This window comes from Canis lupus, chromosome 27, assembly GCF_003254725.2.
Source record: "Canis lupus dingo isolate Sandy chromosome 27, ASM325472v2, whole genome shotgun sequence".
Taxonomy (NCBI): Eukaryota; Metazoa; Chordata; class Mammalia; order Carnivora; family Canidae; genus Canis; species Canis lupus.
The window spans coordinates 44,054,486-44,079,827 of record NC_064269.1 but is presented as its reverse complement, the minus strand read 5'-3'; the positions used below and the strand labels follow the sequence as shown (position 1 = coordinate 44,079,827).

General features: G+C 40.0%; 2 protein-coding genes across 11 annotated transcripts in view; one reads left to right on the top strand and one right to left on the bottom strand.

Annotated features, from left to right (window-relative positions):
* Positions 1 to 5,726, top strand: part of CACNA2D4 (calcium voltage-gated channel auxiliary subunit alpha2delta 4) — a 121,137-nt gene extending 115,411 nt beyond the window's left edge. Inside the window, exons 37-38 of the mRNA XM_049102496.1 lie at positions 11 to 88; positions 852 to 5,726. Of these exons, the coding sequence (XP_048958453.1) occupies positions 11 to 88; positions 852 to 956 (183 nt within the window). The 3' untranslated portion in view covers positions 957 to 5,726. The remainder of the gene's footprint in view (positions 1 to 10; positions 89 to 851) is intronic.
* ADIPOR2 (adiponectin receptor 2) overlaps positions 5,370 to 25,342 on the bottom strand; it is a 145,044-nt gene continuing 125,071 nt past the window's right edge. For all 10 annotated transcript variants that reach the window (XM_049102746.1, XM_035706867.2, XM_049102745.1 and 7 more), the window contains 6 exons: positions 20,411 to 20,530; positions 15,624 to 15,795; positions 12,943 to 13,129; positions 12,517 to 12,704; positions 10,238 to 10,431; positions 5,370 to 8,183 (listed from right to left, as the gene is read on the bottom strand). In XM_049102746.1, coding sequence (XP_048958703.1) covers positions 8,055 to 8,183; positions 10,238 to 10,431; positions 12,517 to 12,704; positions 12,943 to 13,129; positions 15,624 to 15,795; positions 20,411 to 20,530 — 990 coding nt within the window. In that variant the 3' untranslated portion in view covers positions 5,370 to 8,054. The remainder of the gene's footprint in view (positions 8,184 to 10,237; positions 10,432 to 12,516; positions 12,705 to 12,942; positions 13,130 to 15,623; positions 15,796 to 20,410; positions 20,531 to 25,342) is intronic.

Here is a 25,342-nt window from a genome sequence, read left to right as displayed (position 1 = left end):
TGCACATAACGCCTCTGTCAAGTGTGACAGGATGCGCTCCCAGAAGCTTCGCCGGAGACCAGATTCCTGCCATGCCTTCCATCCAGAGGTGAGGGCTCAGGGCACGGGGGCATAGGTGGAGGGCTTCCCCAAATCCTCAGCTCTAGGACTGTGCCTGTGCGTTTGCAGATCTGAGTGGCCACATGAACACAGCTGTACATGTGCACCTCCAAGGGAACACATTCCTGCACATGCATTTACATTTAGGCCCATGGCAGGCAAACACGAAGTCAACCAGGATCCCAGGGTACTTTCACAAGGAGGGCCAAATTTTCCAGGGTTCGGACCCTCAGTGATTTAAAACACAGCTTCCCCATATTGCCTCCATTACTACTGCACTTAGCTCCCAATGACCTGAACAAGTTATAGGAAACCATGATATGCACAATACTAATGGTGACCGACATTCATTTAGTACCCACTATGTAAGGTGCTTTTAGCTTAAGGCCTCCAGCTGGGTGCCTTATACATGGTATTGTCTTTGCTCGATATGACTGCCACACATAATTGACATCAAAGAAGCTTCCAGAGTTGATGGCTTCTCTAGAGTCAGATTCTAAGAGTATGGCCCCCTCCCTATAAGACTAGGGACAAGCAGAGGCTTGAGCCCAGTTCTGGGCTGACTGCACAGCCTCTACCTTCCCTCTAAAAGATAGGTAACCTAAAAAGGATGGTTTCTAGAACTTCTCTCTTTCTCCAGGTATTTGGCTTTAATTCCCAGAGACACCCCCCCCCCCATTCCTTGCCTCTTCTGGCTGGGATAGTTGCCTCATCTTGAATGCTACTGTTTCATCTCTGCTCTGGGTTCACAGGAAAACGCCCAAGAGTGTGGTGGCACCGCGGACACCTCAGCCTCACTCCCCATGCTCCTGCTGCCTCTGTGTGCCTGGGTGCTACCACTCCAGCTGCTGCAGTGACACCAACCCAATCTGACCTGTTTTGACAAAATGATTCTTCCAGAAACATTCTAAGGAGTCAGCACCTGGCATGGGATCCACCTCACTACACCTGGGCCAGGTCACTGTTCATCTCAGTCTTGGGCTAATGGACACTGCCTCCTGAGATTGCTGGATGGAACCAGAAACTACTTCTCCAAGATCTTCCAGGGTGCCTAGTACCATCCACCCCGAGTCTCAGTGGGCATCCTCCCATCCTGCCTACTACCTCTGCTTCAGGAGTCCAACACAAGCTCAACTTAGACCAAGACAAAAGAATTTTTTTTTAGTTTTTAAGGGTTTTATTTATTCATGAAAGACAGAGAGGCGAGAGACATGCAGAGACACAGGCAGAGGGAGAAGCAGGTCCCATGCAGAGAGCCTGATGTGGGACCCGATCCCGATCCTGGGTCTCCAGGATCAGGCCCTGGGCTGAAGGCGGTGGTAAGCCGCTGAGCCACCGGGGCTGCCCCAAGACAAAAGCATTTAATTCCATCTATTCTCTGCAAGTCCAGACCCAGCCAAGGGTCAGGTGTTTCTAATGAAACTGGTTGGTCTTCAATAGAATCCGAGAACTTAAAGGTACTAAGAGGGGCAGGATGAGGCCAACCACAAAAATGAGATGAAGAACACACCCCCACCTGACACAGAGCTTTCTCAAAATGAGTGCATGGTGGAGGGTAGTCAGTTTCCTAGCTGCTGCTCAAACAAGTTCTGTGTGTTTGAGACAGACGGACAGAAGGCAGGGAAGTAAAGAGAAATGGGAAAACCCCAAAACAGGAACAGGTATTAAATCCTTTTAGATTACTGTGGCGTGGCACGTCTGCAAACTATTGCTTTTAAAAATTTCCAAAACTCTCTTTACAAAATGCTAATGTATAGAAGCTTTTGCATTTAAGAAAAAGCCAATGGGGTAAAATATACAGCTGCTGCACTAGACGGTGACGTAAGAATGGGGGAGTTGGAGGAATAGTGGTAGCCAAGCAGAGAGGCCCAGGAAGACCAGCCTTTCACAATGGTGTGGTAAGGGGTCTCCCCGGGAGGTCCAGAGCCCATGGTGCTCTTTTTCTAGCCACTAATCTACAAAAGAGACCACCTGACTCTGTGCCTGAGGCTGGCTTTTCGGGGAACATGCCAACATACACAGCAAAGTGCACCAGAAGGGGAGCTCTCCCCAGGTGCACCCCTCCCCCCAAGGTCTCAAGGCTCTGGAGCTTTCTCCTCCCTCCCTACCTGAGAGAGAGCAGCCTCCACTATGAGAGCAATTAAAGGCAGAACCATGTAGAAATTCTGAGGTGGCCTCAGAGCTTTAAATTTAACCAACCTCCAATGAAGAGGTCCTAGCCAAGCCCCAAGGTAAGCATGGACAGTGTGCAGGGCCTCGGGTGACCCTTCTTCCCAGCTCTCCACAACTCAAAGTACCAGTTCCCGCCAGCAAATGACCCCAATTCCCTGTAGAGTGGGCCAATTCTGAACAATGAATTCATTGCAGTATTTGTAAAATGCCCTATATTATTGATCATATGACTTTACTTTCAACATTTAGTCTCAAAACAAGCATGTGAGATAGGCATTAACAGCCCCATTTATAGGGCAGCCTGGGTGGCTCAGTGGTTTAGCACTGCCTTCAGCCCAGGGCATGATCCTGGGGCCCCGGGATAGAGTCCGTCGGGCTCCCTACATGGAGCCTGCTTCTCCCTCTGCCTGTGTCTCTGCCTCTCTCCTTGTCTCTCATGAATAAATAATAAAATCTTAAAAAAAAAATATCCGGTCTCCAACAGCATCTGACCTCTACTGCCAGCTCCCAGACACAGCCTGCTAGTGTTCCTCTCTAGGACAGCAATCCTGTCTTTTGAAAGGTCTGTCTTCCTTGCCCACCCAGGGAGAGCATTTTCAGGCAAATTCATCAACTACCTTGACCACGTAATCTAAAAACCAGGATTAGGAAGTGCTGGGGCAGCTCCCAGCCTTGTTTTGCTTCATCATCCCCATGCCTCTAAATGGCCAGGAGGAGACTGTCAAATTGGGAAATCACTTTTAGAACCAATGGAGGAAATGAACTTACTAACCTTGCTCTTCACCTGGGAAGATGGAATATTGTTGTCCGCTTCGGAGGTCCAAACTAGTCTTCCTTTCTTCTTTTAACCACTACAGGACAGCAGGTGGCAGCCTAGCTCAAGCTAAAGCGCCATCACCAATTTCAGATGAACAAAGTTAAAACCAAAGGCATACATGACAAGATTCTGTAGGCAGAATCTTAAATCTCTTTTCTTAAAAATGCTGCATATCTTTGGATGACCAACAACTCAAAGCAGCTGTCAGATCCTCCTTCCTCAGTACCAGGGACAAATTATCTACTAGATCCATCTAATAACTGCGTACACTTTAATGGGAGTGCTTTCAGGTAAAGCAGTTCCCCACTTCATAATGCTAAGTGAAAGTCTGATTCAGGGGGGCAAGAGAATGGACACATCTTAAAGTAAGAAAAGTAAATATGGGAGGGGGGAGGGTCACAGCAGGGAGGAATTCGAGCAAGAGTTTGGCAGCCAATCACTATGGAAATTTTGAGAAATGTTGATCTCAGGGAAAGATGCAAAGAATATAAGCCCACTTTCTTTTATTTTTTAAAGATTTTATTTATTCATGAGAGACACACAAAAAGAGGCAGAGACATAGGCAGGCTCCCTGCGGGGAACCCAATATGGGACTTGATCCTGAGACCCCAGGATCACGACCTGACCTGGGCCAAAGGCTCAACCATTGAGTCACCCACGTGTCCCATATAAGCCCATTTTAAAAGGTGAGAAAAGGAGAAAAATTGGTGAGAAAAGCGAGAGTAGGGAAATAAACGACCTCTTGCCTAGTCTCTGGCATATGGCAGAACCTGACCCTGACCCTACTTCTTGTTTTAAGTCCGCATAGCCAAGGCAGCAATGAGATGTGCTATCATGAGAGGCTTTCACATTTGTGCAGCTAGGTTCCCTGCTTCCTTAGTTTCCCTGATCCCTGCTCCAAGCCATCTCAAGTATAAGTTATGAAGTCAGATTGACATCTTTGTTTTTTACCAAGTCACATCGCTGAAGGCATAAAAACCTTGTACGTAAGGACACAAGGAGTGGTGGCCAATAGTCGATGACTAATGAGGGAAGGAAAACACCAAACACACTGTAACTGGAGCAAAATATTCTCTAGAGACAAAGATATTTCTAGGATAATTGTAAACAATACTGCCCAAGGGCTTCTTCAGGAAACCCAGAGCACTAGCATTCTATGAAGTCAAGGTTCAAACTTGTCCTTCATTTCCTTTACAATACCCATGGACACCATGTGAGAAAAGGAAGGCATACAGTTTTTAAGGGGAAAACAAAAATTGGAAAAAAAAATCAAATGGCTCTTTGTAAAGGCCTCAAAGGAGCAGAATGCGATCCAAGGTTCTATACCCAGATAATATATGGGGAAACCCTAAAGTTGTATCTACAATTAAAAATGACAATTCGGGAAGCCTGGGTGATGCAGTTGGTTAAGCATCCAACTCTTGGGTTTTAGCTCAGGTTGTGATCTGAGTCATGAGGTTGAGCCCTGCCTCCTGCTCCATGCTTAGCGGGAGACTGCTTGAGATTCTCACTCTCCCTCTCCTGCTCGTGCTCTTTCTAAAATAAATTAATCTTTAAAAAAAATAAGAAATGAGAATTCAAATACTGGAAATTCCCCTGCAAAAACAATTTACCTAAGGCAAAGGGGTTGGGATTCCTTAAATTACACAAAGGGTTAACAAACCCCAAACCTTTAAATCAACACACATTAGATTATTTATTCCAAACTCTCTTCTTTGTAAAGATTGCTGGCACAAAAGTCACACTTGGTTTTTCCAAGCTTCAGTCTCCTCATTTAGGAAATGAGTAATGCTGATCAGTTAACAGGGAGGTGGTTACAAGTATCTGAGACACCTTCACATAAAGTGTCCATTATGTTAGGTATTATACTTATAAACTTTAATCATAAATTAAGAACTGCCCCTTGGAGTCAGCTCTCCTCTCCATTCTAAACCTGGTTCCAGCTGTAATGAAAGCTTAAGAGAGGTTGAGGGGCTCCTGGGTGGTTTCAGTGGTTAAGCATCTGCCTTTGGCTCAGGTCATGATCCCAGGGTGCTGGGACTGAGCCCACATGGGGCTCCTTGCTCAGGGGTAGCTGCTTCTTCCTCTACACTCCCCCTGCTTATGCTCTCTCTGAAATAAATACATAAATAAAATCTTTTTTAAAAAAGAGAGAAAAGTTTGGGAAATGTGAGTTAGGCATAAATCCTTTGATTTGTGCATTTAGAATGGGGGGAGGAGTCTGAAAATTTCTTAAGCTTCAGTGTTTAAGCTGAGGCAATAAAAAAGCACACGACATAAGTTCATATTCCATTTGGTTCTTTTTATTAGAAGTTGAGAATACAGCGAGTAAGGGAAATCCCATGGTGAATTGAACCATCACACAAGAGGCCTTTCTGGAACCCCAACCTTCTATGATCCCCAAAAATGTGCTTTGTGGCTTCAGCATTTTATAAAGGGACAGGGGGGAAATACTGAAAAAGGCCACTATTTAATGGTGAAAGAACGAAGCTGTAGAGGTCCTAACCAGCCCAGGGCCAACAAAGAAAATTAAAAATCTGCACAGAGCAAGCCAGCCTCTGATGCTGAGAGTAAGGCATTCAGGCGCCAACCTGGTGAGAGTTCTCAGCGAGCACTGTGAAGACCAAGTGCACAGTGAGGCTGTTGGTAGTGAGTTGCACATAGACACACACATATAAATGGGCGCGCGCACACACACACCCACCCACACACACACACACACACACACGCACACGCACACACACCCTAAAGAGGGAGATTTTTACTGGACTACATATCATTGATGTTAATTTCATTTTTCCTAACAGTTTGTGCTATGTTGAACCAGATTCAGCTCCTCCTTTGGGGTGTGGGGTGACTGGGCCCAGAAACTACTACTTCTGTTGGTGTTGTTACAGGGCTGCATCTTATACCCTGTATCCCAAAATGCATGACCGAAGAGTAAGTCTGGCTTCTGATATGTGCTGTTGCTTCCATGAGACTGTCTTTCCTTCCAGATGGCCACTGACCAAAGAGAGTAATACTGTTCTTTATTCTGTCAGGCACTCCATCAGTTCACAAAAGTCTTTTGCTGGGTCCCCTAGCCTCCAGGCAGTGACTTTATCCGAACCAAAAAACTCTTTAAGTTCTTCCCAAGTTCTACAATGGATTCTTTCTCCCAGCAAAAGCTGGGAGATTGGAAGGGAAGAGAAAGGAAATTAATGACCAAGAAAACACTACTGGACAGGAGACCCTATCCATACACCAAACACCTATTTGAGGATGCCAGCCCCCAGGCACAGGGCTTCAGTGTTTAGCTCTAAAACCCACAATCCCCAGATGTAACTCAATCACCTGAAGTCTTGGATGACAGCAAGTAACCTTAGACTCAAGTGCTATTTTGGTGGTTTGCCTATGAGCCAAGATTAGAATTCTATGGTACCTCTGGGGTATGAGTAACCTTTTTCCTACTTTCAGCAGCTCTTTAAAGATATAGCTTAAGGACTGTATGAGGCTCCCTGAAAGATCCAACTTTCTTTTAAAACTTCCCACCATGCTATCCTCAAAAACTGGGGTTCAGGGAATACTGATAACTCCATGGTGGGACTAGACCTTGCTTTACAAGAGTTCTACTGGCTTTTTTGTTTAAAGACAGCCGATATGTGTGTCACAACTAGGCTTACTAAGACAGTAGTGTCAGAGGTGCAATTCACCTTTCCTGATCCAAAGGAAGCATCCTTCCAACCTATGTAAATGAGCTCAGGAGGCACCTGGACAAGGGGAATCTCTTTTGTGGCTGGCTCCATGCCAGGAACTATGATGTCAGGTCCATTTGTATTCCCAGGAGGAGAAAGGGTAGTTAGGGCAGTGACTGTAACAGAAGGAAATTTTGGGGACGTTCCAGAGCTCCACAGCAAAGATCTGGAAAACTGTCACATTTCTGCAGATAAAAGTCACCACAAAACTGAATAGGAAGCCAGTAAGTAATTAGATCAGCCTCTATGCTAACATTTCCAGAGCTCCTCCCACTGTCTCCATTACCCCTTTGCTGGCATAATTAACTTTCCCAAGTAAATGGCTCTACTCTTTAGAAGGAGTCACTCTCAGCACAGAAAACCAGTCTCTCAAATGATACCTTAACTAGAGCCTTTATCTAACACATCCTGTCAGCCATTCACATGCTGCTTCCACTGAGAAACACATACAGCTTCCCTCTACCTCGGGATTCCCAAAGGCTCTCAAACATGAGAATGGTCAAGCAATCAATGGGCCGGGGCTGTACTTTCTGCCCCGCAGGGTCCAAGGTATGCCAGCCTTTAGAAGGCACCTTGGTGCACCAAGGCATTATACATTCTGGGGCCATCACCTGATCTTCCTACAGTCACTTTGTGCAAAATTGAAACAGTGTGTGGTACTTGCATGTTTCATTCTATACAAAAATTCCCCTCCCTCCCCTACCCCTATGTTTTAAACATTTATATAAATTCTTATTTAAACAGCAAGTTAGAAATCTTATTTACATTAATTTCTTTGTTCTTTCAAAAGAGCATCTAAAATCACATTCCCACCCTTTAATAGGATATAAATGTTCACCTAAATTGGTTTGTATTACTGATTAAGGAGAGAGAAAGGGAGAAGAACAAACCACCAGCTAAACTGTGTTCCCAATCTTCTACAAAATAATGTGACACGGATCAGAAGCCAGTTTGCCCAGGTCGTGCAAAACCCTCAATCAGGAAATCCCAATTACAAGTCAGGGTTTGGGTCATTTCTCCTTGTCTCCAAACTGACGCACTTCATCCTTTGAGGTATGGTTTATTTTTGTTTTTCTCTTCTCAGGCGTGTACCAGGTGGAGCCCCGGGGGCATCACAAAGCCCATGAGGCTGTCAAAGTTTCGGGGCTCTTCTGGCACTGGCCTCAATGGCCGGAAAGGGAGGCCTGCAGATGCTACAGGCTCTGTTCAGGGTCCCTGGCTCACGGAAGGTGTCAGAGTGTGTCCTCTTCGCTGCAGCCTCCACCAATCATGAAACGGAACTCCTGGAGGTTCGAGACGCCATGGAAGTGAACGAACGCGCCCGCCACCACAAAGATGTGAAATAGCTGATGAGAGTGAAACTAGAGGCAAGGGGGAGGGGGGAGAAATCCATTCATTATTAAAGTCTGCTAAAGAGTCTTCACGCCATTTGTGCTGAGCAAGGCAGGGAATTTAGGTGACAAGAGCTCAAATTCAAGGTGTCCACAGATCTTGGAATATCCACTGGGCATATCACATTCTGAAGGCCAGCTGTCCCCAAGAAAGTCAAGGTGCTGCCGCTAAATTCTAACCATGAAGACGTATACACATAACACAGGAGTATCTGGTGAACTCAGGGGCAAATGGCATAAACACACTCTTGCCAACAGACTACAAAGGCCCAAGGATCCCTCTGTGCCTACCTGTGGGCTAGTCAGACGGGGAGGTTTTCCTCTCTGCTGAAGGAGGTTTTTATCATGGCCTAAGTAAAACACAAAGCTATGGCCAATTTAAATGTGCTCTCTCTCTCAGAAAAACTAAAGGGGGGATCCCTGGGTGGCACAGCGGTTTGGCGCCTGCCTTTGGCCGAGGGCGTGATCCTGGAGACCCGGGATCGAATCCCACGTCGGGCTCCCGGTGCATGGAGCCTGCTTCTCCCTCTGCCTGTGTCTCTGTCCCTCTCTCTCTCTCTCTCTCTCTCTGTGTGTGTGTGTGTGACTATCATAAAAAAAAAGAAAGAAAGAAAGAAAAAGAAAAAGAAAAAAAAGAAAAAAGAAGAAGAAATGTAAAAAAAAAAAAAGAAAAGAAAAGAAAAATTAAGGGATTTCCAGGATTAGGTAGATGATTAAAACATATGTCTCCTTAGCTCTAAGACTCCGAAATTACACAAATGACATCCTATATCAAAAGGCCAGCAAAGCTAGCCCTTTTCCTCCCTTCTCAAATCAGAAGCTTGTCTATAAGCACATGGTATTTTTTTCTGATTCAATCTGTTGAATGCTAGTTCATTTCTTAAAAGGGGTTTATTGATTGCTCAGTGAACCAAACATACTTCAAAAATTCTACTATTCTCTTATTGTCATCTCAAAATGAAAAAATACAGCTGCAAAACAGTGTTCATCAAGTAAAAAATATTGATTTTAGAGGTGCAACAAGAAGGAGCCACATCTCAGGAAATGCTTCCCTGGAAATCAAAGGGGATTCATTCTCCCAAAAAAGTAGGGGGAGAAATATTTCCACAATCAATGTCAATATGATGATGAGACAATCTCCAAAAGACAAATTAACTAATTTGAACCTGAACAGATTGCCTAAATTAGCATTATCTTCATTTTATGGAGGGCTAAATTGAACTTCAAAGACTAGGTGATCAGTTTAGTCTACAATGATCAACAACAGGTAGAGGAACAGAATTCATAATCAAACAACTCCGCAATTCTGTACCTACTGAAAATCTTTCAGGACATCATCAATTACAAAATATCCCACCTATTGGTCCCTTACATTTCTTTTCTCCTTCTCTTTCGCTCTCTCTTAACCACAATCTAGTTAGCTCTCCCTCCTCTTGCAACCAACACATGTATACACACTCAATCTCTCATTACAAATCATTGGATTTTAGTATCAAAAAGGACTTTGGTAAACAATCTAGTCCATCACCCTCATTTTCTAAATGAGGAAACTAAAACAAACTAAATGCCTTGCCAGTTCAATGTAGTATAAACAAGCATAGACTCTGATATTAGACTAGCCTGATTCAAATTCCACTCCTACCAGTTATAATTTGTTCTAATGTTGGACAAGTTACTAATCCCCCTAAGCTTCATTTCCTAATCCTTAAAATGAAGACATTAATATTTGTCGTATCACAGGACCAACGTATTAAATGAGGTAATCTGTGTAAAGTGCTCATACAGTACCATACCAGCCACCAAGTCAGTGCTCAGTAAATGTTAATCATCACTGTACTTATCGTCCTGAGAAACATAACTTAATGAAGGAGAGTTACAACTAAAATACAGGTCTCTCAATTTTTAGTCTAAACCTTTTTCCATTATTTTACTTCCCGGTCTGCCAATACACACTAACAGATATATACGTGTACATACTAACAGATATATACGTGTGCATACTAACTGCCCCCGGTCCTACTTACCCAGATATCACATTTGCCAGGAAAGAAGCGCTCAGGGATGCGGGCAGCATAGAGGGCGGCGCCTGTGATGTAGAGGCTGGCCATTAGCATGAGCCAGCCGATCTGCCCTATGGTGGCTGCCTTCAGGAACCCCTCCGCGATGACATAGTGCAAGGTAGGAATGATTCCACTCAGACCAAGGCCCAAAAATACTCCTACAATCACAAGGATAAAATAAAGTAAAAATGCACAAGACAAATGAGGAAGAAGTCAATATTACAGCACAGTACTAGTGATTCTATAAGCTGAGTATTTCAAGTATGATGCTTGTTTGAAAGGGAAAGGAAGGTTCTTCAAACTCTGAGGATACTGCCACCCCAGATAGCACAGATATGTTCTAAATGATAGATCGATTTACAAATCCAAGGAGCCTCCCGCTGAGAGAAGCTTAACAAGTCAGCAGTCCTCAAAGGGTTTAGATATGTGTTGCTAAGTGTTTGAGGAATACACAGCTCTAGGAGTTTAGACTTTCCTAAATGCTTCCTCCTTATAGACACATATTGCAATACAAAGCAATTTCACACATTTTATCTCTCCTTTAAAGGAACAGACATTCCTGGGGTTGGAGTGGCATGGACTGGTGGGGGTGGCAATGGAGGGGGCGTGCGGTTATGAATGCTCCCAGGCCCAAAAGTACCAATCCGGTACAGAAATCTATCAGAATCATTCCACCACAGCCCCACTGCCTTCAAAACTATCTACAGAAGTGTTTTTCAAACTTCTGGATATGACCTAGGTTATAAGATCAACTATGTGAATTTAGATTAGCATTTTTTTTTTTTTTAGTGAACTACAATAAAATAAAAAAAAAATCACTGTTGCAAATGGAGTGTTAAGTTTTTAGAAGTTGAATAATATGACTGTGAATTTATGAGTATATACACAAATCTGTGTCAATCAAACCACCACAGGAACACCTCATATGCTACAGCCAGTTAACTGCTCCTACATTCTGACATAGGGAGTTAAAAATGACACTTAACTCTCAAAATACAAGACAAGGAGCCTGTTACTTGCTTTGGACATGACCTAATAAGGTGTTGGTATGCAACAATACATATACATGCACATACAAATAAATAATGGGCATCTGTAAGAGAAGAGGAAAATGGCAATGCCCCTCTCATAAAAGAAGGGAATCAAACAGGACTAAATAAAAACCTTTTCCTACCTCTATTCCTCACTAAAGAAAAATCCTCATGATCCTGTTTCACTTGCTATTTTCCTCCACATGCTAAACAAAGGCTCTAGTGGTCTTGTCTACCATTCTAGAAGTCAAAAGCTCAGGAACTTGGTTCTTCTGATGTGTATCACAGTAGAACATTCAGCTGTACTCTTATCTCCTGGGCTGAAGCAGGCTTAGCACCACAGTTAAGTAGTACTGGAAGCCAACCCTGACCACTGCTTCTCTACTTATATAATCACTTAAAAACCTAAGTGGGTAGACTATTGCAGTCATTAACAAGAAGTTAAATTCTTACTTCTAACGTTCTAGGTAGCTGCAGATGAACCATGGCTTGGATTTTAATATGAGATTTTCTTTTAAAAAAGGTCAAAAGGAAAAATACTCCTTTTACTAATACTTGTTCATTCTCAATAGGCACCAAGTTTGATACTGAGGACAGAACACTGAAAGACATGGCCCTGGCTATAAGGATTCCTCGGTCCACTGAAAGAAACAAAAACATATCTCTGTGAACTCCCCACTCCTAGAGGAAGGTTCAACTTGAGGCTTTTGGCTTTCCATATGATCTCCAGAGAAACAGGCATGATCCTAAATATAAAAAGCCTCCTTATCCCTACATTAGAAGAGATATACGGTGCTCACTTTAATAGAATACAATTGTGAAGTCTTATTTACCTAAGCAGTACACATTTTCAAATAAAAATACAAAACAAAGAATGACAACAACAAAAGAATCAATCACTAAAAAGTACACTCCAAGCTGAGAAAGAGTAATCCTTTTTTTTTTTTTTTTTTACAAAGGTTACAGAACCACTGCCTTATGGGCATAAACTCTAGTGAATTACATTGGCCAATAAAGCTCACCATGCCCCTCAACTCTAAGCACTTTAAGACAACTAATGAACACTACTACATTAAAGCCCCTGAAGAACAGGAACTATGACTTATTTATCTTTGCATCACAAGTACATAGCACAGGACTTGGCATGTAGACCTTTAATAAGTGACTGGTAAATAAATGGAATGTCCAATGTAAAACCTTCATATCTCTTACCTGCTCTTACTCCTCGATACTGAGGGGTAGCAAACATGTCCCACTGAGAAACTATAATGGCTGCAATGCCCAGCACACAGATGACAATTAAGTAGATGAAGCAAGGTTGTGGATTACAGTAGAAAGAATAATAAAGCCATGGAACAAAACTTCCCATTATCAGAAGAGCAATACCAGAGTAATCCAATCTAAAATAAGAAAAGAAAAATTCATGTGATGTTAAAAAGTATGGCCCACTACAGGTTCCAATTGATCCCCTATGACATGAGCTAGCACTAACAGACAAGAGGCAAACAGGGATGCCTGCTTTAATTTAAAAAATGTTTTTAAGTTCCCATCAGATAGTATCAGGAATTCTGACAACTGTGCTGGATGTTTTTCCCCAACTCTAATATTTGATTACAATGTAGACTTTCTGATACTTACTTAGAGAAGAGCCGGGAGACCCCTTCTGAGTGGCAGTAGACTGTGTGGAAGAGCCATGAAAAAGAAAGGCAGAGAATGGCCCCCAAGAAGAATAATCCAAAGACCACCTTCTCCTGCAGAGGGGCCACAAAGGAGATGTTTGGGCGAAACATATAAAAGATCCCCAGGCACAGGAAGAATACACAACCTATGAAAGGAGGACAGGGAGAGAAAAAATGATCCTTGTCAACAACAGTGTTGTGTGTTGATGACATCCTCAGTCCTTCACAATCATGAATGATACCTGAATCAAAAACTCCATGAGAAAGATTTTCCAAATAACAAAGCTTATCCAAAATTTTGGTCCACTTCAAACACTGCTGGTACCATATACTCCTGGGCTTCATAAACTGAGTGTACAGAAAATAATAATTTATTTATCTAAGAACATAATCCAAAAACCAGACAATGCTGCTAAATTAGTCTACTTCTACCTCTAGATCTAGTATAAAATTTCATTTAGAAAGTTTTTGGCATATATGTTGGAGCCCAGTTTTCACAGATCCATTTTGTGTTTGCTTTTGCAATGAATTCTAATACCTCCAAACTCTGTCAAGAAATACACCTTTCCTCTACCAACAGCTGTCAGGGAACATTATGCTTCTCTGGTCCTCACCAGTTGGTCCAATAGATTCAAGAGTTAAGGACAATAAAATGCCTGCTCATGCTATTTCATGACCAGTTTTTAAACTGCCTTTCTTCACAGTAAGATACACGTTCTTACTGCTGAGGGAAAGGGTCACTTAACACAAGGACAGAAATTAAGAAGTTAAACATGTGGTAAGTGACTGTTCTATTTAATAAAACTTTTACCTTTGAGTTAGACACTAGCAATGAACTGGATTTGACACTCGATTCTGCTCTCACTATACTAGCAGGTAGAAATTTGGGGACATAACAGAAATCAAATGTGTGATATGAAATGTAAGTCAAATGGGGTAAGCCACAAAAAATTTTTCACAAGGCTGTGCGACCATCTCTATTATTTAATTTCAGAATATCTTCATCACACCAAAAAGAAGCCCATACCTATTACGTTCATCTCCCACTCCCTACTACTTCCCAGCCCTAGACAACCAATAATCTACTTTCTGTCTCTATGGATCTTCACATTCTGGGCATTTCATGTATATGGATTATACAGTATGTGGCCTTTTGTGTCTGGCATGTTTCAAGGCTCACCCACACTGTAGCACATATTAGTACTTCATCTCTTTTTTATAATATTTCATTTGCAGGGATATACAACATTTTATTCACCCATTCACCAGCTAAAAGATGTTTCAGTTGTTTCTACTTTTTAACTATCATAGATAATGTTGCAGAAAACATTTATATAAAAAAAAAAGAAAAGAAAACATTTATATACATGTTTTTGTATAAACATGTTTTCAATTCTCTTGAGTACATAATTAAGGAGCAGAACTACTGATAACTCTGTTTAACTTTTTGAGGAACTGTCAAACTACTTTCCATAAAGGCTGTATGTACCATTTTCATTCCTAATAGAAAAGTATCAAAGTTGTAATTTTTCTGTATCCTTGCCAAAACTTGTTACTTTCCATTTTCTTGATTATAGCCATTCTAGTGTGTGAAGTGGTATCTCATTACAATTTTCAAAGTATTTGGTTTGCATTTTCCAAAATGACTAATGATGTTGAGCATCCCACTTTTTGTTCTTTTTTTTTTTTTTTTTTTTTAATTGAAATAGAGTTGACACTTGAGCATCTTTTCATGTGTATACTGGCCATTTGTAGATCTTTGGAGAAATGTCTAGTTGTATGCTTTACCCATTTTTTAAACTGGGTTGTCCTTTTATTGTTTAGTTGTAGAAGTTATTTACTAGATCCTCATCAGATATATGATTTGCAAGCATTTTCTCCCATTCTGTGGGTTACCTTTCCACTTTCTTGATAATGTCCTTTGACAAATAAAATTTTTAATTTCGAGAAAGTCCAAAATATTTTTTCTTTGGTTGTTTGTACTAAATTTAGGTGTTAATTGTAAGAAATTGTCACCTAATCCAAGGTCACAAAGATTTACATCTATGTTTGCACCTAGTGGTTTTATAGTTTTAGTCCTTATGTTTAAGTCTTTGATCCATTTTGAGTTAATTGTATAATGGAATGAGGCAAGGTCCAACTTGACCCTTTTACATGTAATTACTCAGTTTCCCCAATACTGTTTGCTGAAATGACTATTCTTCCCCCACTGTAATCTTTAATATGCAATTATGATGGAAAAAAATATTAGATTACATTCTACTTCAAGCAAAACTGAAATTTAATTGTGAATATTCCAAGTGATGATTTTGAAAAATCAGCTTATTTGTATTAAATAAAGCATCCTCCTCACAGTGTTCATTAAAACATTATACCACATTTTGTATAGCACCTTTCCCTTGGCCTGGTTCAAAGACACTATCTGAAAATCTAGGAGAGAAAATTATGACTTAGCTATAATAAAGTCAGAATGCAAACTAGAATAACCACAGAATAAACCAGTAAGAAACTGCATCATTAGAAATTCAGAAAACAAAATGGCCGATCCCAAATACATTTTTTGTTTTATCCTTTTCCTCAAATACATAGAAAAAAAATTAAAGTGAATCACTAATGCATTACACCACTGATATTACATACCTAAAAGATGTGTCCAGATGTTGCCTGTCTCTGTATGTATTCTGAAAATGCTCTTAAAACAGGCCCGGAAAGAAGGCATTGGGGGCCGATGTCCATGTAAAAGGAAATCATTATCCTTGAGCCAGTCTGGTAGTACATCATGAGGGATTACTCGCCATCGACCTTCCCATACCTGGAAGAAGAGTATCAAAAAATCTTTGTGGTTTTGTCAATGTGGCAACACTGGCTGCCCTAAAAGCATAGTTTCAAGACTCATTTCAGTCTGGCTAAAGGTAGGGTCCACCTGTACAAACTCCCCTTCCTTTATCACCCACAACAGACTTTACTCTGAAATGTCCCTGTGAGATTAAATATGACTGTTTTTATACTTAATATTTCTGATGGTGGAAAAAGAACTACAGTTGACCCTTGAATGCTTGAACTATGTGTGTTGACTTATATGCAGATTTTTTACAGTATCATCCTATAAATTAATTTTCTCTTCCTTATGATGTTACTTTTTTTCCTCTAGCTTATTTTAAATGTAAATATAGTTTATAATACATATAACGTACAAAATATGTGTTGAATTTTTATGCTAACAGTAAGGCTCCCAGATGATAGGTTAGTAGTTAAGTTTTGGAGGAGTCAAAAGTTATACATGGATTTTCAACTGCAAAGTAGTCAGTACCTTTAACCACTGCGTCATTCAGGGCCAACCTGTACATAGAAATCACTTTTGTGCTTTCTGCTAAATTCTCTCCCTCTCCCTTCTTTTCCCACCACAACAAACATGCTGAACTAAGAAAAAAAAAAAAAAAAACGTACACAGGAGTCACAATCTTGGATCTCTACCATTAACCAGTTGAAGGGACTTTCATCAGAAAATCACCAGGTCTGTTTCCTCATTTATAAAATGAGGGTAATGGTACTTTGATTACTTCATAAGAATCAAATGAAATGACCCAGAGTACTTCATAAATGAATTAGCGAGCCCCAGCATCCACCCCACAGATGGTAGGTAACCCTGACCCTCTCCAAAGGCTATTATCTATCTAAGAGTTAGTGACTAATCCACCCTTTTCATTCTGGAGAGATGGCAAAGAGACTCAATGTTAAGGGCCTTCAAAAGTCCCATCCCCACCACCCCACCCCCTTCTCCTTTTTCTTCATTGTCCCTCCCTCACAGACCCTAACAGAAAAGGGATCAGGAATTTGGTACCCGTCCTTAAAAACCTGTCAACCTGTGCACTCTGCTTCTTTTAATGTATTTCATCCCAGAGAGCTCAGATCACAAGGATCACTTAATTCTAATCTAACTTGTTTCTACTAATCAGAAAGGTATAAGGAAAAAAGCCAGGTACATGATCTACCTATAGGCTTCAGGTTCAGACAATGACCCCACTCCTACTCCCTAGGTTCTTGTAACAAACAACATGGGCAGGCAACACAAACTCAGCTCTCTTTCTACTATGCAAAGTGACTGCCAGCTACTGAGCCCATTCTTTTTGCTTCATGTCTTCCTGTTCTCTGCTCTCCTTAATCCTTCTTATTGAAATAGACTTGTAAAAGAACTGATCCTCTGTGTAACTCCAAAGGAAACGAGAACTAACAATTTAAGAGCAGAAGTGGCCCTCTTAACACTACTAAAACTCTCTCTCTAGCCTCCCCACTTCTTTTCTCACCTTCTAAACTCAAAACCTGAGGCCTATAGTTACTAGTGATAATCTGGCCATTCCATGCTTGTGTGTAACATACAATAAAATACAATAGTGCCAACAAAAGACTAATCTAAATTTTTAATGTCTACTGGTAATAGTATTACCACTTGTTGGTCTTTTTTTTTTTTTTTTTAAGATTTATTTATTCATGAGAGAGAGAGAGAGAGAGAGAGAGGCAGAGACACAGGCAGAGGGAGAAGCAGGCTCTTTGCAGGAGCCTGATACGGGCCTCAATCCCAGATCACGACCTGAGCCGAAGGCAGCCGCCCAACCACTAAGCCACCCAGGCATCCCTAGGATTACCACTTGGAAAAGTAATTGAGATCTACCAAAGGACTTTCTGGAAAGAATGATAATACTCCAAGATACTGAATTTCTTTTATCTAATCTGAACTTGGAAAAAAAAAATGCGATTGTTAACATTAACTTTACAAGATGCTATTCTGTTTTACTTTGGGAGAACTGTATTTTTAAGAGAGAGAAGAAAAGAGAAATTAATCCCTTCATCCTCAAGGCAGTTCACAATATGCAAATAGCTCTGCTGTGACCATATGAAAAGTGTTACCCCACACAGCCAAGATGCTCCCTTTTAGCAGTCAGAAAAAATATGTTGAGTTTTTTACTAGTTATATTTGCATATAACGTCAGTGATTTTTCTCCATTTTTTAAAAGATTTTATTTACTTATTCATGAGAGACACAGAGAGAAGCAGAGACACAGACAAAGAGAGAAGCAGACTCCATGCAGGGAGCCCAATGTGGGCCTCATCCCAGGACTCGAGCGTCATGCCCTGAGCCAAAGGCAGATGCTTAACTGCTTAACTGCTGAGCCACCCAGGCATCTCTCTCCATTGTTTCTCAACAACCAATCTAGTGGTTTAAACTGAGCCAAGGAGCTATTCTTCCATTATTATACTGAAGTTGGTGTCATATTCAACAGACACTGCACCCTCAATTCTCAACTTGGAGTCGATCCAAATGCCAACCAAAGCAGGCATCCTCTTTAACCCCCCCAGGGAAAAAAGAACAGGATCACAGCTTGGCCAAATACATATTTCTTTATAAGCTTGACAAAGGCACTGCATAAACATCTGAGCAATGGTCCACTGGATTTATATTAGACCATTAATACACAAACATTTCTTTTTAATTGAAGGCTGAGGGAAAAAAGCATGATGGAACTTGGATACTCTATAAAGACTAAATGATTTTATTTCCCCTATTCCTGTAAGAAAAGCTTTTCCAAAAGGGAGTGTATACCACCAACACCACAGGACACTTCATTTAAAATTGTTTACTTGCTTCCTATCCAAGAAAAAAAAATTTGTGTCACTAGACCCAGTTAATTATCAAGTATACTCAATTGCATGACCGCAGTAGGCGGAGCAAACCTGGAGAATGCCATGAAGCCTCTCCAGTCCACTCTCACAGACAAACTGCTAAAGAATAATAAGGGAATGGTAGTAAATTTTGTGTTCCATTCACTTTTTTTTTTCCACAGTAAATCACAGTTCGGAGCTAACAAATGCCCTGTTTATTCTCCCATTAGCTGTTACACTGGATTTTTTTTTTAAAGATTATTTATTCATTCATTCATTCATTCATTCATTTATGAGAGACACAGAAGGAGAGAGGCAGAGCCACAGGCAGCCCTCTGCAGGCTCCATGCAGGGAGCCCAACGTGGGACTCGATCCCAGGTCTCCAGGATCACGCCCTAGACTGAAGGCAGCAGCGCTAAACCGCTGAGCCATCAGGGCTGCCCTGGAAATTTTATTTACTTTATTCTTTACTCTCAGTTCAGAAAATGAGAATAAAAGGGCAGTCAAGTTAGCTACAGTTCCCCACTGATCTGTAAATACTAAAAATCCCTAATGGCCCAGACACTAAATATTCAACTTTGAGAGATTTAACACAAAACTTGCTTTATGAAAAACAAAATATCTCCTTTACAAAATCCCTGTGTGTTAATTCTCCTAAGACAGCAATCACTAGAAAGAATCTATGATTCTGCTTTGCATTTTCTTCACTAATTTTCAAACACTGATTAAAATTTCCTGTGCTCTGAGTAGATCCATAAATGTGTATACCCCTCCCCCAGCGCTCTCCATGCATCCCCTTTATCTTAGAAGGAATGTCTATAATCAGATTATAATGTTTTCTCATCCTCAGGTCCAAAGTACAGTATTCTAGAGTCAACTGGCCCCAATTATTTCTACCACCACTGTGAATGTAGGAAAACCTAATTTAGTTTTCAGGATCTAAGACCACATGCAAAAAAAGTCTTGGTTCTATGAAACCTATATAAAAAAAAGCTAAGAGTCATAAAAATTTCTTTCTAAATATTTAATCAAGAATTCTCCAGAAATGTTTAACAAATGAATTTATTTATACATACTAACATAAACAGATTGACTTATGACTTTGGATCAGTCCCACCAGGTCCCCATCGGTCAGGTTATCAAGTAGCTTTAAACTTACCAGAGCCCCTGACTCTTTTCTCTAAGAAAGCAACCTCCAATTCCAGTTGCCATCTTAGAAGGGGAAAAAATGCCCACAATAGATCCCTAAAGAAACCGATAATGCATTATAAGATAGAGACAAAACATGCCAGCTGAACTAGAAATACTAAATCTGCATGAAAACTGGGAAATATCTATCTAAAGATTATATTGATTACTTACAGAATCCTTAGAAAGATTAGCACGTTGGCCATCACAGTTACGTAGAAGAGATTCAAGGGACTTGGAAATGGCATTTTACTATCTCTAGGCATCAACCACGCCCAACTTTGATCCTGTCTTATCTGAATTATCAATAAGACTTCTACTATGTTAACTTACATCAGGAAACACTTGTTTCCCAGATGGATATTTGAGTTTTATCACAACTTTATCATGTGTACTATAGGGAAACAAATGTGTTTTGTCTTAAACAGGACTAAAGTTATAAGACTGTTTCTGTCCCCATTTTGCCACAGATTATCTCCAAAGTAAACCAACAGCTAAGGTACTGCAACTCTCCTTAAAGATTCCTGTTTGGGAAGGGGTAAACATATAGCATAGAAATGATAACAAACTGTCATCTTACCTTACAAACAAATTCTTCCATTCTTTCCATAGCATGATGGGCTTGTAAAAGAGGGGACATACCCATAAACCCCTCATCTTCCTGAGAAGCTTCATCATTGCACTCATGTTCCTCAGAGATCTGTAAGGCAATCACAGAAAGTCAGAAACAGAGACCAGGAGCCAAATGAAACTATCAACACACTAACCTTGAAAAATTATAATGAAATAATTCCCTCTTAAAGTCAAAGCAAGGCCTCAAACAAGTAATGTCAGTTTATTATAGAATCATGAGTATTAAAAATGAACATCTGTTATTCTTCTCTGACAGACAGATGAAATACAAGAGCATTCCCATGGCCGTTTCAGTAGCAAATTCCTGGAGTAGCGTGAATGGTTTTTTTGTTTTAATAATTATATTCACAGATATATATGTATATATAATATATGTATATATATTCTCTCTCTCTCTCTCTCTCTCTCTCGAAATTGCTGAGGGGGAAAACTCCAAGAACCCCACTTGGTACATATAAAATCAATAATTGTAAATACAATGGGGGAGGGGAGGGGAGGAAAGAAATTTACTCAATTCTTAAGATATGCCAAGCATAAAAGAAAGGCCTTTGTATAGGCCATCTAAATTAATCCTGACAGTCTATTATTATTAGGTAAGTATTCTTATCACCATTTAACAAAGAACATTAGGCAAAGAGGTTAAAATAAGTTGCCCAAGGTTAAGACTAGTCAAGGAAAAAAGTAAAAACTCCCACACCCACTGTCTTTCCACATTCCTGACTAAAAGAAGAAGAAATAATCTGGTTAGACCTTAAGGGATAAATCAATAAAATTAAGATTTCTGTTTCCAGATGAAGCTTCATACTAGTTTAGATATAATGATACTGAGAAGGGCAATGGACCAGAAGTTAGGAGACCTAAGTAGTTAAGTGTGGTTTTGCCACTAATATAGATGGAACCATATATAGATTTCTCGATCTGAACCTCAACTTTCTCATTTCTATCTAAAATAAGGAGTTTAAAACTAAATAATCGGGATCCCTGGGTGGCGCACCGGTTTGGCACCTGCCTTTGGCCCAGGGCGCGATCCTGGAGACCCGGGATCGAATCCCACGTCGGGCTCCCGGTGCATGGAGCCTGCTTCTCCCTCTGCCTGTGTCTCTGCCTCTCTCTCTCTGTGTGTGACTATCATAAATAAATAAAACTAAATAATCTCTACAGTCTTCCCTATTCTCTAAAATTCTGAGATTCTGCAACTTATTGAAAAATGATAGCACAACTCAGTGAAAAACGACAGCACTAATTGGAATTCTGTATCAAAGAGTCAGCTAGATAAACAGGACAAGTTAACATGACTGAATGAAGAAATGAATAACTTTCTATCTCCAGTCAGAAAATTGTTAAGGATGAATGTGTAGGCACAATAAGTAATCTACCACAATACTTGAATTTGAACATGTTTAAAAAGAAATCCTAAGATTTCATTTTCCTACTCTTCACTGTTCAAGATAACTAGGGGCTTAATATTAAGCAGCAGGTGAGACATGTTGCCTACCCAATCTCAATTGTTACAAAGTTATGTTCTCCAAGAAATCTATCTTGATTCTGCTTCTCTACTATTCTTACTTATAAAACATCCTCCATTCATTACTTCCCTAAAACTTACCTGTCTGTCCTTCAGTGCCCAGTTTTTCTCAACCTTTCTTTCATGACTGCCACCCTCCCCTCTCCCACCAAGCATTTTTAGATTGCTTCTTCCATCCTCAGGAAATTTTATTAACACAATATACTATATATCTGTGTACATACTAGGCCCTTTGGAGGGCTACAAACTGTGGAGGCCGAGAAAAATTAAGGCCATCCCACCTAAAGTTTAGCATTAGCACAAGTACAGCCATCTTAGGCCCCTGTGAATAAGAGCTGAACTTATGGGAAAAACTGCAGAATGTCCTCAATGTCCTTGGCAGGTAATCCCAGATCAGAAAGACAACAGAGCTCAGAATTGCCCTTGGCAGAGAATCCCATATCAGAAAGACAACAGAGCCCACGCCCATGGTAGAAAATCCCCTAGACCAGCCTATAAAAAACCCAGCTGTAACCCACTTCAGGGTCCAAGTCCAAGTCACTGCTCCGCTGTGTCGGGTATACTTGGACCCAAGCTCGAGCTTGTAAATAAACCCTCGTATGTTTGCATCGGTGTCGGCTCCTTGGTGGTTTCTGGAATTCGCAATCTTGGGCACAACACAAACCACTGTAATATTTTAGAATTTTTCAATCCCCTCTAAATCAATTAAGTAATTTTCACCACAGAATGTATATATGCCCTACCTAATCCACAGCAACTGCCTCCTCTTCTGAACTTCTCTAGCAATTGAAATCTGTAGCCCTTATTTGACAATGAATATATCTGAGTTACAGCTCTTTTTTTACTGACTTACACTTTTTAATTTCATGCTTGACGGAATTTTGCTTTTTTTTAATGTATCATTTCCTAAACGAGATTTTAAGTGCCTATGTGGTCTTCTTTCCCACTGGCCCCCAGAACAGTTCTGTGTAATGGGTTACATACTTCACTATGGCTCAAGTAATTAATGCTTTAAAATTCCTTCAACAAAAAAATTTAAAAGATGCCTAATTAAACATAAAATAAAAATGATAAAGTACCATTAAAACATCAACTTACAAATAAATTATGCCAACAGTTTCTAATAAAGCTACAAATAAATGAGCATATAAAGTAGGATTAGTTAAATGTTTCCTGCACCAACATAAGTAAAACCCAATTAAGTCGAAGAACTGGTCTGAAATGTCAATGGGATTACTTAGTGTCAGTAGTTTAGAATATCAGGCTAATAATACATTTGGATCTATAGAAGACTACTCCTAGAAAAAGGCAAGCCAGATTCCCTGGCAAAAGAAAGGGCACTTCACACAGTTAATCTTAGAAACTTAGATAAGAAAAAATGAGAATAGAATGCCTCTCTCCATAGGTACTCACAATATCTACATAAAAGAGAGATGAATGGTTCAACCTCTAACCATAAGGTTAGGGTTAATGACACTGTTGTTGGAGATAAATACGTGTTTATTGAAAGAAAAGTACATTCATAATGTAGGATGTATGGTCTGAGTCAAAAACCAACTAGTGGCCAATAAACATTGTTTATTCATTTGGTCAAACATTTTTTTAGGAAAAAGTGGCTTGCCATAATGGATTAAGAATGATTTTGAAGTCAGATAAACTGTGATTACTGATAAATTCTGTTATCTTTGACAAGATTACATTTAACCTAAGCATCAGTTTCCTTATCTGTGAAATGATTTTAAGAATCTGCTACAATGCAGATCTGTTTTAAGAATAAAAGATGATAAATAAAAAGAAACTATCATAGGTCTCAAGACTCAGAAGACAATAAATAAATGATGGTCTTTATTATGATGATGATGGGCTAGGTACTAGGAACATTAAAGTTAGTATCACAACTTGTTGGAGAAGATATGCATTAAGTAAATATAGCAATGAGCTAGTGAACTCTATGCAAAAGGTCTGATGCAAATAGAAAAGAGAAAACAGTTAATTTAACTTTGACACTTGGGAAGTTTCCTAAAAAGGTAACATCTGAACCAAGACCTGAAAAATGTGTAAGAGATTCATGAGTCAGGCATGACAAGAGAAAGACATAACTGATAAAGGCAACAGCATGTATCCAAAAACAGAGGAAAGAAAAAGAATACACAAAGAATACATAGTTTAGCACAGCTGGAGCAACAAGTAAATGTGATGTGAGACTAAAAACGTAAGTATAAAAACAATCCAAATGCCCATCAACAAATACATAAAATGAAAAAAAAAAAAAAAACAAATACATAAAATGTAGCATATACATATATAGAATATTACACTCAGTCATAAAAAGGAATGAAGTTCCCATATGTACTACCACATGGGTAAACATAACACTAAGTGAAATGTGCCACACACAAAGACAAATATTGTGCAATTCTGTTTATATGAAAAATCTAGAATAGGCAAATCTGCAGAGACTAAAAGTAGAGAAAGGGTACCAGAGGCTGAACTGGAAAGAGGGAATGGAAAGTTGTATTTCTTTTTTTTTTTTTTTTAATTTTTATTTATTTATGATAGTCACAGAGAGAGAGAGAGAGAGAGAGAGAGAGAGAGAGAGAGAGAGGCAGAGACATAGGCAGAGGGAGAAACAGGCTCCATGCACTGGGAGCCCGACGTGGGATTCGATCCCGGGTCTCCAGGATCGCGCCCTGGGCCAAAGGCAGGTGCCAAACCACTGCGCCACCCAGGGATCCCGAAAGTTGTATTTCAATAGGTACAGAGTTTCTGTATGGGATGATGAAAAATTGTGGAAATAGTGGTGATGGTCATTCAACACTGTGAATGTAGTATTGTACGCTGAAAAATGTCTAGAATGGCAAATTTTATGCTATATGTTTTACCACGATAAAATTTTCTTAAAAAAAAAAAAAAAAGACACAGGGGTCCATAGCACCATTATTTGTAACAGTCAAAAACCAGAAACAATCCAAATGTCTATCAATAAGAAAACAGAAAAACAAATGTGACATATTTATGTAACAGAATACTACTCAGTAATTAAAAAGAACTGTAACTAACCTACAAAAGAGTATGGATAAGTAGCAAAAACATGCTAATCATAAAGAGTATATACTAAATGATTCCACTTATATTAAGTCCAGCAACAAGCAAAGCAATCTATTGTGGTAAAAGTCAGAATAACAGTTATCTCTGGGAATAAGCAAGATGGAGAGAGGTTACAGACTTGAAAAAGGCATGAGAGAAGTTTCTGAAATGATGAAAATAATCTGAATCTTGTTCTGTGGTGATCATATGTAGGTAGTGTCATGGTGCTATATATTGAAGATCTGAGTAATTTTACTGTGTTTAAAA